At 39.4% G+C, this 13,269-nt stretch overlaps 1 protein-coding gene across 1 annotated transcript in view; it reads right to left on the reverse strand.

The window, feature by feature from the left end:
* The window catches only part of CDH7 (cadherin 7), a 105,421-nt gene that overhangs the window by 28,101 nt on the left and 64,051 nt on the right, over nucleotides 1-13,269 (reverse strand). The window contains exon 7 of the mRNA XM_090285072.1: nucleotides 302-438. Coding sequence (XP_090141198.1) covers nucleotides 302-438 — 137 coding nt within the window. The remainder of the gene's footprint in view (nucleotides 1-301; nucleotides 439-13,269) is intronic.

Consider the following 13,269-nt stretch of genomic DNA (forward strand, 5'->3'; position numbering starts at 1 on the left):
CCAACTCTACATCAGCATAAAGGCAACGTATGAAATATGACCACAAGGTAACAAGAAACTCTCTGAAGGTGGTTCAGGCCCACTATTTTATAGTCATCTCTTTCATTAACTTTGTAAGTATCAGCATATAAAACTAATGAATATACATATCCTTCACAGCTTAAAATTTGGGATTTTCAAGCTTTTGTTCAATTGAAATAAGCACCCAATATAACTGGAGTTTAGGTTATAGCATCATGACATCCCTTTCTCTACACTCCAAGCCCTTCATCCTAGTTTAATTTTAAACCTTTCGACTTACGGCTCTCCATTGCGAGGACTGTAATATTATGGACAGCATTTGTCTCCCGATCCAAAGATTTGGCCGTTGTAATTACTCCACTGTTGGCATCGATGTTGAAGTACCTCTCCAAGTCTGTGTTTCTGTCAATTGAATACCTAATTGAACAATTAAAAAAAACTCAACATTTATATTTGATTATAATTTGCTAAATTTATTTCATTAAGTCAATAGCCAATCACCAAGTCCTGCTGACTCCACGATCTGTCACATTAATAACAATAAAAGCGTGCTTAGTTCAAAACTTCATCGACGTTATACTTGGTTCTTCACCTGCTTGTCAATAATCTCTTTGCTTATCTGCCAGACAGTGCAAAATAAATACCATTGCACAGTTATCTTCACAGAGGCTGTGAATATGCCATTATAAACTTCAAATAATTCTCTATTATTCTTATTATTATTCTAAAAACCATTTAGAATAGATTTAGCAGCCCTGGTCATGGTCATAGGTCCCTCTAAAATGCAACATACATAGACATCTTGCCCATTTCCATATACTTTGTAACATTATTGTGTTGATTACACCAGCCTGATCTTAACCCATTTTTGAATGTGAATCTCTCATGCAGGGGTCTTGACCAGGGTTCCATAGGCATATTTCAAAGTAGAACCCCTAAAATTACATGAATATGTTGTTGTATAACAAGTTTTCAAAAAAAAAAATCTACTATCCAAGCATTAGTGAAAAATCATTCTTTTTTTTTAAATTAACTAATTTGTTTATTTATTTATTTATTTATTTATTTATTTATTTATTTTTAGAAAGAGGGAAAAGGAGGAAGAGAGGCAGAGAAACATCACTGTGTGGTTGCCTCTCAGTTGCGCCCCCAACTGGGGACCTGACGTGCAACCTAGTCATGTGCCCTGACTGGGAATCGAACCAGTGACACTTGGCTCGCAGGCCGATGCTCAATCCACTGAGCCACAGCAGCCAGGGCTGAAAAATCATTCTTATTGAATCTAATTTTTTGTTCCATATACAAAATTCAGTCTGTGCACATAATGACTACACTCAGATTCCACTCAGTCTTCCTAGTTGTGCAAATTATGGGGTCTCATGTAAAAACAAATAGTTAAATGAACAAAAAATTATATAAACAAACATATACACAATTCATGCCAAGCAAGAATGTTACACTTTATATAGTACAGTGATCCCTCACTCATCGCAAGTATTACATTCTAGACCCCCCACAATAGGTGAAAATCCACGAAGTAGGAACCTTACATTTATTTTAGTATTTACTGTTCAGTACCTCAAAATCCCGCGATATAGCAAAAAATCTGCGATAAATAATTAAATAGAATATTTTTTAAAATCCCACGATACAGTGAGGCCGTGATAAGTGAACCACGATATAGTAAGGGACTACTGTAGTTCTCAAGTATCATTAAGTAGAATCATCTACTTCAAGTCTGCTGTATTACAAAATGCAAGAGACATAAAAACGAAAGAGGAGGCATCAGAAAACATTAGGAAAAAATTAACCATAAACCAACAAATATTATCGTCTTTGCACTGTAATAGGTATCTTGGTATTGAGAATTGGAGGAAGTTATTTTTTGATGCCTTCTGTGTTTCTCGACGGCATACAAGGAAAGGTTACCAGCTGGGTGAGCTGGGAGGAGAAGGTGGTTTAAGGGTGAGGGAGAAGCAAGAATGGATACACACACATACACAAAAGTCTATTGAAATAGCTAAGCATTGCAGATTGAACCTTGGGGGTCTGTTGCCATGGATGTGAAACATTTCATCCTGTGTATCTGTCTTGCTCCACCTCATGCATGGATTTGAAAGCGCATTAAAAGCAGAGGGTTGGATTTACTGAGTCGTGGGCAACGGAAAAAGAAAGGCATTAAGGAGGGTAGGGGGCATATGCACAGGAGTGACAATAATGAAGGCCCATGCTGTATAACTTGGTAAGAGAGAACAGAAGAAATAAAAGGCAGATGTTGAGAAGATGTTAGTGGCATCAATAAATTATAGGTCTTTATCAGAATGCAGAATTGCTGGGGAGGGAGGCGGTGGGCAGAGAGAGAGATACGTGAGGTAGCTTTGCAACAGCAGTATATGTATGCGTGAGAGTTGACCAGCCACAAGCATGTGCACTAAAACCTATGACTGCACTGGGGCAGAGGAATAGGTGACGGAGTCAAGAAGACTGAGAACACGTGAGAACCACAAGTTTGATGGGTAGCTGAATCAGTTACGAATCAGCATGCCAGGACCGATGGTAGGAAGGAACAAAATGATGTTGGTACTGAAATCCTCAAAGAATTGGCATGCTTATATTTAGGGATTGATAGCAACATGGAAGATTTTGAGTAAAATCTGATAAAGTATTCTGCCAAATAGTTAAGACTTTTGAAGGAAAATTACATAGTTGAAAATGTCAATGGACTCACTCTCACCTATAAAATCTGTGCTTCAGGGAATATGAGAGAAAAAATAACTCTTCCTTGAGATTTCCCATTATTTTGCCTTACTGTCTTTCATCATAGCTAAGTGACTTGATCAAATCAAAATCAAACTCTCCATGTAAGCTGCCAAGCCCACCTGTTCTGGCCTCTTGAGAATGTTTTCCTTGGAATTAAGATATGTTTCCTCTTAGGCAGCTTTATTTGAATCTAAAGGAAATTGTTCTCTATTTAAAAAAACAAATTTCCTCCAATTGTGTCCAGTTCACCTTCGGCCTTGTCTTGTCAATCCATTGTTCACGTGCCTGTTCTGTTCTCCCCCTCTCTCTCTCATCGGAGGTACTACAGTTGACTACTTGCTCCTCCTCAAAACATGTTCTCCTTCTGCCTCAGCAAATAAAACCATATCATTCCTGTTTTGCTCCCACTTTACTGTCTGGCCCTTTTCAGTCACCCTGGCTGGCTGAACCTCCTCTTTGTGATCTCTAATTGCTTAAACTCTTCCAAACATGTTCCATAGCACCTCTTCTCTTGTTTAAATAAATGCATTTCCTCAGCAACTTACACATCCCCAGGGCTGAAACACCTTCTACATTTTCTGTCGCTCCCAAATTTATATAAAATACCCTTGGCCCTTGATGTATTGAATTACCTACTTAATATCATCACATGGACAGACAACATGAAATGAATGAAACTTGCCCAAATTGGTGGTGTAATTCCTCCAGTCTCCCAAACCACTTCCTCCCTCATTGTTTCTCATCTCAGTACATGACACCACCAGTCACTTGATTGATCAAATGAAAAATCTAGAATGGGTAATCGGTTTGGTTTTCTCTTACTCCTGCATATGATGTCTCAACAACTGCGCTCACCACCATCGGTCCAGGTTACCTCCCCTGTAGCCCAGTTTTGCATGATTTTACCCCTTATTGACATATTTCCAATTTTACTGTCCACAATCCACTTTCCACACAACGGTCATACCAACAAGAGAGAATTTATTTAATGTTATAAATAGACTTTAATTTTAGATTAAATAGTATAGTTAGATGTTCTCCTTTGAAACATTGCTTTAGACCATTATATGCCAATATTTCATATTGTTAACATACCGCTTATAACTATATATGCATGCATTTGTGTGCATGTGTGTATATATAACACATATATACACATATGATAACCAATATATGTATGTATACATTTATATATATTTTATCCATAGATTAATAGAATAATTGATATTGTTTGACAAGAGGATTATAACTTAGTACCCATGGACACATGCATCCATTAAGCCAAACGAAAAGCCTCATTTTTTCCTATGCTAATGTTTACATACTCAGGAACAAATGGACTTCAATATTCCAGCAAAGCAAAATGGCCTTGAACTTGACAACATCTGCACAAAGTTGTTCACTTAATTCCCCACAGAGCTAAAGTCAATGACTAAAATATTTGCCACTATTATCAACGATCTCAAAGTTTCTAAGATTAGAATAAAGAACATTTAAACTTGAACATTCATTAAATATGTTAAATGTCTTCAATTTCTATTCACCTCATAGAAAAACCCCTAATCTTTTAGAGAACCAGTTCTCACCTAGGCCTCTATATGTTTTGAAGAAGATAAACACCAAATCTTCTATCATTCAAATCATAATCATTTCTATGGGTAGGCCAAAGGGCTCATATGTTTTTTTCCATAAAATAGAACACACATTTTTCATTTTTACCAATAACTTTATTGAGTTGGATATTTTGAGTATGTCAGCTGTCTCCCATGTGATAGAACATTGATTGTTCTCAATTCATGTCTTGATTAGATTGCTATCAATTTCGACTTGTCTACCCGACCATGGAGCATCATCCAGCAAGAAATCACCAGCATGGAACTTCAGAAACCACTTCTGACATGTTCCGTCAGTCATAGCCCCTTTTCTGTACTCTGCACACATCTTTTTTTGGGTTTCAGTTGTGGTTTTACCTTTCTTAAAATAATAAGAGCAAATAATAAAATGCTCACTGATATGACAACTGTCACAATACAGTCTAACAAAATTGTTTTGAATAAGATAAAGACAACTAAGCGCTACTAGAGCCATCCCACAGAAACAAAACAAAACAAAACAAAACAAATGAACATTTTGGCCAACCCAATGTATCATAAACTATGTCGCATCCACTGATAAGTGTCTATATTTTTAATAGCTCTAACTCTCACACGGGCCTCTCTAAATCACACAGCCTCATATATACATATTTGGTAATTTGTGAATTATTCTGACATTCCTATCTCACGTCACCCTTTCGTTATTCATGCAATTTTCAGTTAGTCTTAAGCACCTGCATGTCACCCTCTATTTCAGGAAATACAGTATATAAGTAAAATATTTAAAAAAATAGCAACCTATAATAAATATTTAGGAGGAAACCAACACATTTCCATCCTAGGGTCTGATGAAAGAAGTCAGGGCAAGGGTGGGGAGAGAATGAAGTGCTGGCTTGAGAAGAAATGGAAGGAAGACCTCCGCAGGAACAAGGAGTAGACAAGCTGCCCAGAACAGCTGTGGTGGTTATTACGGCTTTTAATCCCAAGGGCTTGTGACCCCTCAGTATCAAAGGGGCTCCTCTTTTCTAAAAACCTCTCTGAACATGCAAATGTTAGCATTTATGAAGCATTGGCTGATACATAAAGTTACTTAAAAAAGGCAATCCCTTAACCAAGAAAATATGGGAACTTTGAGAAAGGTGAGAAATGCCTGTGAATTCGAATCAAGAAGAGGGGGTGACTGAACCAAGAGAGGAAAGGCCCAGTAGGAGTTTGGGGGTGGACCCTCTGTGCACTTCTGGCTCCACTGGCCCAGGGACAGATACATGCACTCGCCTGAGTCAATCAGAGGCTGAACAGGAAAGGAAATCGTTGGAGTCTCTCTAATCGTGAGCCAAATTTACCTTCACTAGTTTCTGCAGATTACAGCCTAAAACACGTGGCCCCTCTCACCCCATGTTAGAGCGACAGCCACTTCCACTGTTTTTGCAGCAGCAACACTTAAAGCCTTGGCGCTGCCTGTTTCTTATGCAGAAAGAGTGAGATCTCAGTGTCCGGCCTCAGTCCTTTTCCTGAGATTTGGTAAATTACTCCAGAGACCTGCAATGTCTTCTGCTCCAGTTCAACCAATATGTACAAGCAGATTCAGCAACCCTTCCCCAGACTATCCCTTCTTCTAAACTTCTCATTTTTCAGAATGTGTTGAGTATTTAACTTGGCTTTTTGTTCTGAAAAATTTTTAATTTTTTTCAATGTCTTGTTCTATTCCAGTTGTCACAGTTTTCTCCCGTTGCTCTCTCTTGCCCGACCCCACCTGCTGCCACAGTCAGTCCCCACCCTGTTGTGCATGTCCACGGGTCATTTATACTAGTGCCTTGACTGGACCCTTCCCCTTCTTTCCCCTCGTATCCCCTCCCCCCTGGTCACTGTCAGTCTGTTCCCTGTTTCCATGCCTCTGGTTCTATTTTGCTCATTTGTTTGGTTTGTTAATTAGGTTCCTGTTATAGGTGAGATTGCTCTGATTTTTCAAGCAACCGTGTTAGGTCTTGTATGACAGAGACATACATCTAAGCCTAACATCCATTCTCCCTTAATTCTTATTATTATAATAGAACCTTGCTTGTGTGGAGGCAGCCATGTGTCTGTCTGAAAAACAACATTTGCTAGTCTCCCCTGTAGAAGTGACATCCTTGTATCTCTGTTTTAACAAATGAGACACACAAGGAACTTGTTGGGTTGAGCGCCATTGAAAACTTCCTTCAGAGAGGAGCCAGTGGCTACTTCGGCTGGCATGTGATGTTTGCCCCTTCTCTGCTCTGTCACCTGGAACACAAGTACAAAGGGAACACATCCAAAAGCCATCTGGTAAATAGGAGGTGATGAGTGCGGAGTGTAGGAAGCCAAGGCCCTTGATGACATTATACGGCCAAACGATCAGTCCTTGGGTGCACAGCTCCAGACTTCTCATTAGTAAGTCATTAGTGCTAAGCTCTGTTGCTACTCGCCAAGCACAATTTCTGACGAAGGCAAGCAGGCATCATTACTGCTGTATTTCAGTCCTGGACTCCAACGTCTCATCACAGTTGGTTGCTGGTGGAGCCAAGATGCAGAACCAAGTTTGCCTGCGCCATCTTTCCAGAATGCACTGCGTTACCTATAAATGCACTGTTAGTCTCTGTCACCTACAATTCAAAAATCCAGCTGCTTCCTTTTTATTTTTTCACTTTTGCCCCCTGCTCTCCTATCTAAAACCCTAGGCCAGTCAAACTGATGTGCCATTTGATGGCTAACAATATCCCATAAATCTTCATTTCTGTGTCTTGCCTCACATAGCTACTCCTTTCCGATTATTTCCGTCCTATAATTCCTGGAGGACAATCCCCAAGCGTCAAAGCAGTGACCCTTCCCAATTCCATCGCAGGTCATGCCTCTTTTTTTTCTTTTTGTACTCAGGGCCTCTCCCAGACCCCGCACATGGCATGAGCTGTCAGGGGTTGCCTTGGCCTTTTCTGTAACTGAACCCCCAAGTTCTGTTGCTCTTGGAGCCCTCACACCTGACACTGAAATGCCACCTCAGCAGGCTGCACTCCTGCCCAAAGTTGGCGACCCTTGGGCCACAGGCTTTGGAGCTCTGCCTGTGGCGATAAATGTGGCTGATTAATTTGTGATGAAAACAAAGGCTCAGGGAACATGATCCTGCCGTACATCATTGTGATGGAAATGGAAAATGGTTTTAGGAAGAAAGTCCAAGAATATCAGAAGCAGAAAGAGTCAATCCTAAAAGCTAACACCTTTTAATTTTTGCCAATTCAGTGTCCCTTACTTTTCAGAGGTTTTGTTCCCCCCAACCCACCCCCTTTCCCAAAGTATCAAGTTTCTGTTAAATCACGCCGGTAATAATTTCTAAAAATATCATCACAAATAATGCGGAGTTGTGGGATGTGAATATGAAACCACAGGATTAGAAGTCAAGAGACCCAGGGATATCGGTGCTAGGTGGACCAGATTCCCTGTGGGAACTCCCCAGGCTCGAATTTCTTAATACGTAAAGTGAGGAAGCTGAGAGAGATCGCCACAATTTTTGTAAGCGTCCAGCCTTAGCAACTGTCCTACATTAGCAGCTAGTCACTGAATATTTTTGTAATTTCCCCAGGATCAAACAAAAAATTAGGGCAGTCTGTATAGGGAAATCAGGATGGACCTGAGGAACACTGGCAGCAACAACAAAAATGATATAGAGACAAATTCTTAGTCAAATCAAAATCTTTACATTTTAGTTCATTAAGCCGGTCACTTAAAAACAACAACAAATAAATATAACTCAACATGGGCCCTTCTTCGGTATCTATATTTCTATATCTATTGCAAAAAAGAAAAAAAAAGAAAGAAAAAATACCAGCCCTTCTTGGTTTGTATAAAGAATGCAGTCTGACACTAAAATTCTTCAATGCCTGCAGCACTAACAGTAGGAAGATCCACATTTAAATCTCCCTGTTCCTTAGATTCTGCACCGTTCACCTCTAAAATAAGTTATTTTATTTAATTTAGTTTTTTAAATGTGTAACTAAAAGCCATTCTCAAACGATGCCTTATTAAGAAAGCCCACTGAATGTAGAGTCTGGGGGTTTCCCTACACATTCTTGTGCTGAACCACCGTGGTCCCAGACGCTGGGAATTAAAGGATTATATTATAGCCAGGACCCTGCCGATAACTTACCATCACCATCTGTATTCTGTTTCCTAACCTGCAAAATGAGAGAGCTTTGCAAGATGAGTTCTCATCTCCAGTGTTAAGCCAGAATTTGAAATAAGTTTTTGTGTAAGATGTCTTGTCCAGCTAGATAACAAGAGGGCTGGTACCACCTCTTGCCATCTGCATAGCCTCGGTGTTATGCACCTGTGCTATAACACCCTAAAAATTCCCTAAAAAGTGCCTGTTATTTCACTGCTGCTGTTAGACACACGATGGAGATCAATTAAAGTGCTTTTTCTCTGCACATTCACATGGAGCATTCTTGTTGCCCAGCTACTGACACACATTTCAAGGTTCTCAAATGGGATGTGTAGGTGAGTGGGAGAGAGGGACACAAATGTGTCCTGGCTGCTCTCAAAATGGCAAACGCTGATGGAATAAGTAAATACGGACAAATCTGAACAACAGATATAGATCAGTCATTTAGGTTGAAACCTTAATCGCTTAAGAAATCTGTGCCTGTGTGCCTGTGTGCATATATATGTGTGTGTGCCTGTGTGCATATATGTGTGTGCATGTGTGCACATGTGTGTGCCTGTGTGCATGTGTGTGTGCCTGTGTGCATATGTGTGTGTGCACGCGTGTGCGTGTGTGCATATATGTGTGTGCCTGTGTACACATATGTGTGTGCATGTGTGCATGTATGTGTGTGCCTGTGTGCATATATGTGTGTGTGCATGTATGTGTGTGTGCATATATGTGTGTGTGTGCCTGTGTGCCTGTGTGTGTGTTGCTATAAGAAGGGCATGGGTTTTGATATAGACCTTGCTAAAATCCTGGAACCACATTTTCTAACTGTGTGACTAGGAGCATGTTTATTTCTAACAAAGGAACAATACTGCTTGCCTAATAGGAAAGGAATGAGAAATAAATTCCTCCACCAGAGAAGAAAAAAGTTGGCACTGGCCAATGTCCCGCCACCCCCTGCAGAGACTGTCTGCTCATCCTTACCACACAGATTTATAGACAGAGCTTACTCTTCTCTATTAGGAAGACTAGTTATTCAACTTTTCTTTTAACTCTGTGAGCTATCCCCAATTATTTTAATACATTCCTTCCTTTTTTTCAGTTAGCTATGGCTAATTTCTGTTGATCACAATTGAAGAATGCTGACAGTCCCGTAAAAGATAAACAAACGTCATCTCCCTACTCTTTCGGCCTCACATTGAAAGACTGACACCACAAAAGATTATGTATTTCATAATCTCCTATTTCTAAGACTTTTCAAGGAGCATTTTCAATGTGGAAAATACTGCAACGGTCAAATCAAGAGACATGTAATCGTCAAGGAATTCATTTTACCTGGAGTCTTCCTTAAACTTAACTTGGAAGGTCTGTGCTCTGAGTAGGGTTCTAATTCTATAGGCAATGAAAAATGATCATAAATATTAGGAATCTGCTACTTAACTAGTTTTGAAAATTATCTCTGGACATTAAATGCACTATTCTAACAAAAATTTTTTTTTTAATTTTCACCATACCTGAACATATACTTTACAAAAAAATTTTTAGTGATAATTATATTAAATTCAGCAGCATTTTCAAATAGATTGCAGCTTGTATTTTCCTCATGGACTTGATTTTTGCTACTTTTAGAATGAACCACAATTTTTTCTGTTTGTTTCTGAATCACTGTTTCTCAGAATAATCACAGATATTCACAAATAATTTAGATCAAAGTAATATGTTCAAACATATGCATGCATACAAGATACTTATACGATCTCACACTGAATTATTAAAACACTCCAAATGTGTTCATACTAGTCATGCTACATAATGTAATATCCAATACTATTTTATCACCTTTTACCTGAGAACATACTATACCAGGAATGCAAAAAGAGCTCATAAGTAAATATTATTATCCCCAAATCCTGAAACAGAAATACAAATAAAGTTCTGGATTTAAATTGTTAGAAATGCTGAAAATGACCCCCATTACGTTTTATTTCCCCTCCCCCTTCATATCTGATCTTGCTTGTAATAATATACTGTGATTTGTTGGCTATGTTGGGCACAGGGACTTTGGGCTTGCTCTGCTGTCCACAGAAATAAATCCACTGATTTAATAGTATAGCATTTGACTCTGAGGATATAACTAAATAAAACATAAACAGACTTCGCATCACGTTTTCTTGGCTGGTCCAAACCCTGCCATCCCTCACACTCTGTTTATACCACGATTCCTTCAAATAAGGTCTCAAGGCCGGGAAATTCAGAGCAGTGATTCTTTTGTCTCACAAAGTTCCAGCTCTGGCACTTTCCCCCTTGTATTGCCCAACTTTTATGGAATCAATTCTTTTTCACACCAGATGTAAGTTACTTGAGGTCACAGGGAATGTTTTATTCATCTTTGTTTGTCCTGCCAATTTTTCCCCAATGTCATGCACAAAGCAGGTTCTTGACGCACGTATGTGGATTCGTTGACCCGTCTACCAATGGTGGCCTAAGAACAAAACTAACTGTCCCTTAGACTCTAAGCTGCGCTTACAGTTTTCATCAGCTTATTGATGGAAAACATAGAAGGGAAGTTTCCACCATTCAGAAAGGTGATCAGAATGAAAACACAATCTATCCTTGCAAGTTTAATAGATAAAACCTGATATCTGGTATTCAAGGCCAAGGTTTAGAGGAAATGGTAAGCAAACTAGTACCTAAAAGTAAGTAAAAGAAAACTGCCAGAAATATCCTGACCTTCAATTACCCACATTGTTTTCGAAATGCCCCCCTTCTTTTCTGGCTAAGAAACCTCAAATATCACATAATTTTCAGCTTTGGCATCTAGTTTCCATATGGGAAAAAAGGCAATCAGAGTGTACATGACATGCTGGGCTCAGCACCCCATCTGGCTGGTGGGCACGTGATGACAAGGGCGTAACATTGCACAGTGGGCATTCTGTTCTAGCCAATCGCTGGGCTCTGGGTTCAGTTAATCTTCCCCCCTATTGCCACTGTACTTCAAAGCCATCCAAACGGTGTAGTGGCTAAGGAGCCCTGTCTTTTTTAAGCAAAGGGCAAATGCACAGAGAAGACTTAGGAATAGTTTTTGACTGGTGCCCAAAGTAGATAAACTTTTTAAAATTCTGGTCAAGGAAGGGATCATGTGGGAAGAGGATCTCAATTTTACCTTGCTGGAAGCAACTCGGTGTATTTCTTTCTAAAATTTTAATCTCTTACTCCACATATCAAAAAATATTATAAATATAAATGGAATATGCTAGGTTTCAGTATTCCACTACAAAGAAGGTGAGTGAATTCAAACACTAATTATCCAACTTCCCATCCTGCTTTACAATTGAAATATTATTGGCTTAACTTTAAACAATTACAATGAAACAAATACTGCTCCTCTATTTCTCTAAGGACTACAATATTTCTGAAGGTGTAGAAGCACAAAGCTCACAATTTTTAAGTATCTCCAGGTTCCATCTCAACCTGGAGAATGCTTTTCCTAGGACCTCAGAAGGCTGTGTTATCTACCCATGTGTATGCTGAAGGGGAGCTTACCTTGGATTGTTACTCAAGTGCCTAAATGCAAACACATGCTCATGGCCATTAAACAACTATGTAATAGTTTCTATGTACTGGAACATATGTGACTGCAAAACGACTCTCAATATAGTCATTTGTAATGTGTCCTTTTCCTGACGTTACTGACTTTGAAATAAAAATGGCATGAAAACACAGTAAGCTATAACAGCAAGATATAATTATACTACGTCCTAATACTTAAGTCACGATTCAGTTTAAAAGCATCAGTTACTGGTTACTTTGTCTTCCTTACTTAACCTTCAAACCACCTGGGATAAAGCAGGTTGAGGGTTGCTCTTCCTTCTTGCGGGGGTTATGGCACTTAGCAAGCTGAGGCACATTCCCTAGGTCTCCCCACAAACGGCGGCACTGGGAAGAGAGCCAGTCCTACAGAGGATGCACAGGAGTGCACCCCTACTCACCAAACTACAAAGTGAGACTGGCTTAAAGGATGTCATAAATGGACAGGGAAGCACACATACACGAGAAACACAGCCAGAAAAACAGAAGCTATGAATGACTCTGCTGTGCTTATACAAATAAATAGATGTGTCAAGAGTTCAAGTGTTAAATGTAAGTCAATAGGTTAATTTTACAAACACAAAAGAAAGAGTCACAAAAATAAAATTTTAGTTCACTCTGAACGAAGTCCGTCTCTCCCAGTTTGTGAGACAGATTTAGGGATTGGAAGACACAAGATAGTACTACCCTGAACTTTTCAGTGCCCTTTTCTTTTCAGTTTTAAGACAATTAAAATGGGATAAAATTCTGGCAGAGACCAGCTTCTCTTTCGTTAAGGCCACAGAGATCTTCACAGCCCAAATCGCCAGAGTTCCGTCTCTGCCCCGTCTACCTCTGCGCTTCCTACGCGCTCACTTCACCCCTGACCCCACCCGCTACCCACGTGGGCCCCCGGGTCCTTCTTCTTCCCCGAATTAGTATGTAATACCATCTTTTTTACTAACAAAATATTGTCAAAAGTGGAATACCCTAAAAAGCTTTAACAGCATAACAAACAAGATAAAAATATCTATTCAATAAATCAAACTTCCCTTAAATTTTGTCTTTTTCCTTATCCCCAGCCCCTCCTCCTCTCCATGAAATGAAATAATTTAAGCAGAAGTCAGACTTTTCCGAGTACATGACGTATGGCTACAATTGTGCTGT

The sequence above is a fragment of the Furipterus horrens genome, unplaced genomic scaffold (genome assembly GCF_987537825.1).
Source record: "Furipterus horrens unplaced genomic scaffold, mFurHor1.1.pri manual_scaffold_8, whole genome shotgun sequence".
In the NCBI taxonomy this organism is placed as follows: Eukaryota; Metazoa; Chordata; class Mammalia; order Chiroptera; family Furipteridae; genus Furipterus; species Furipterus horrens.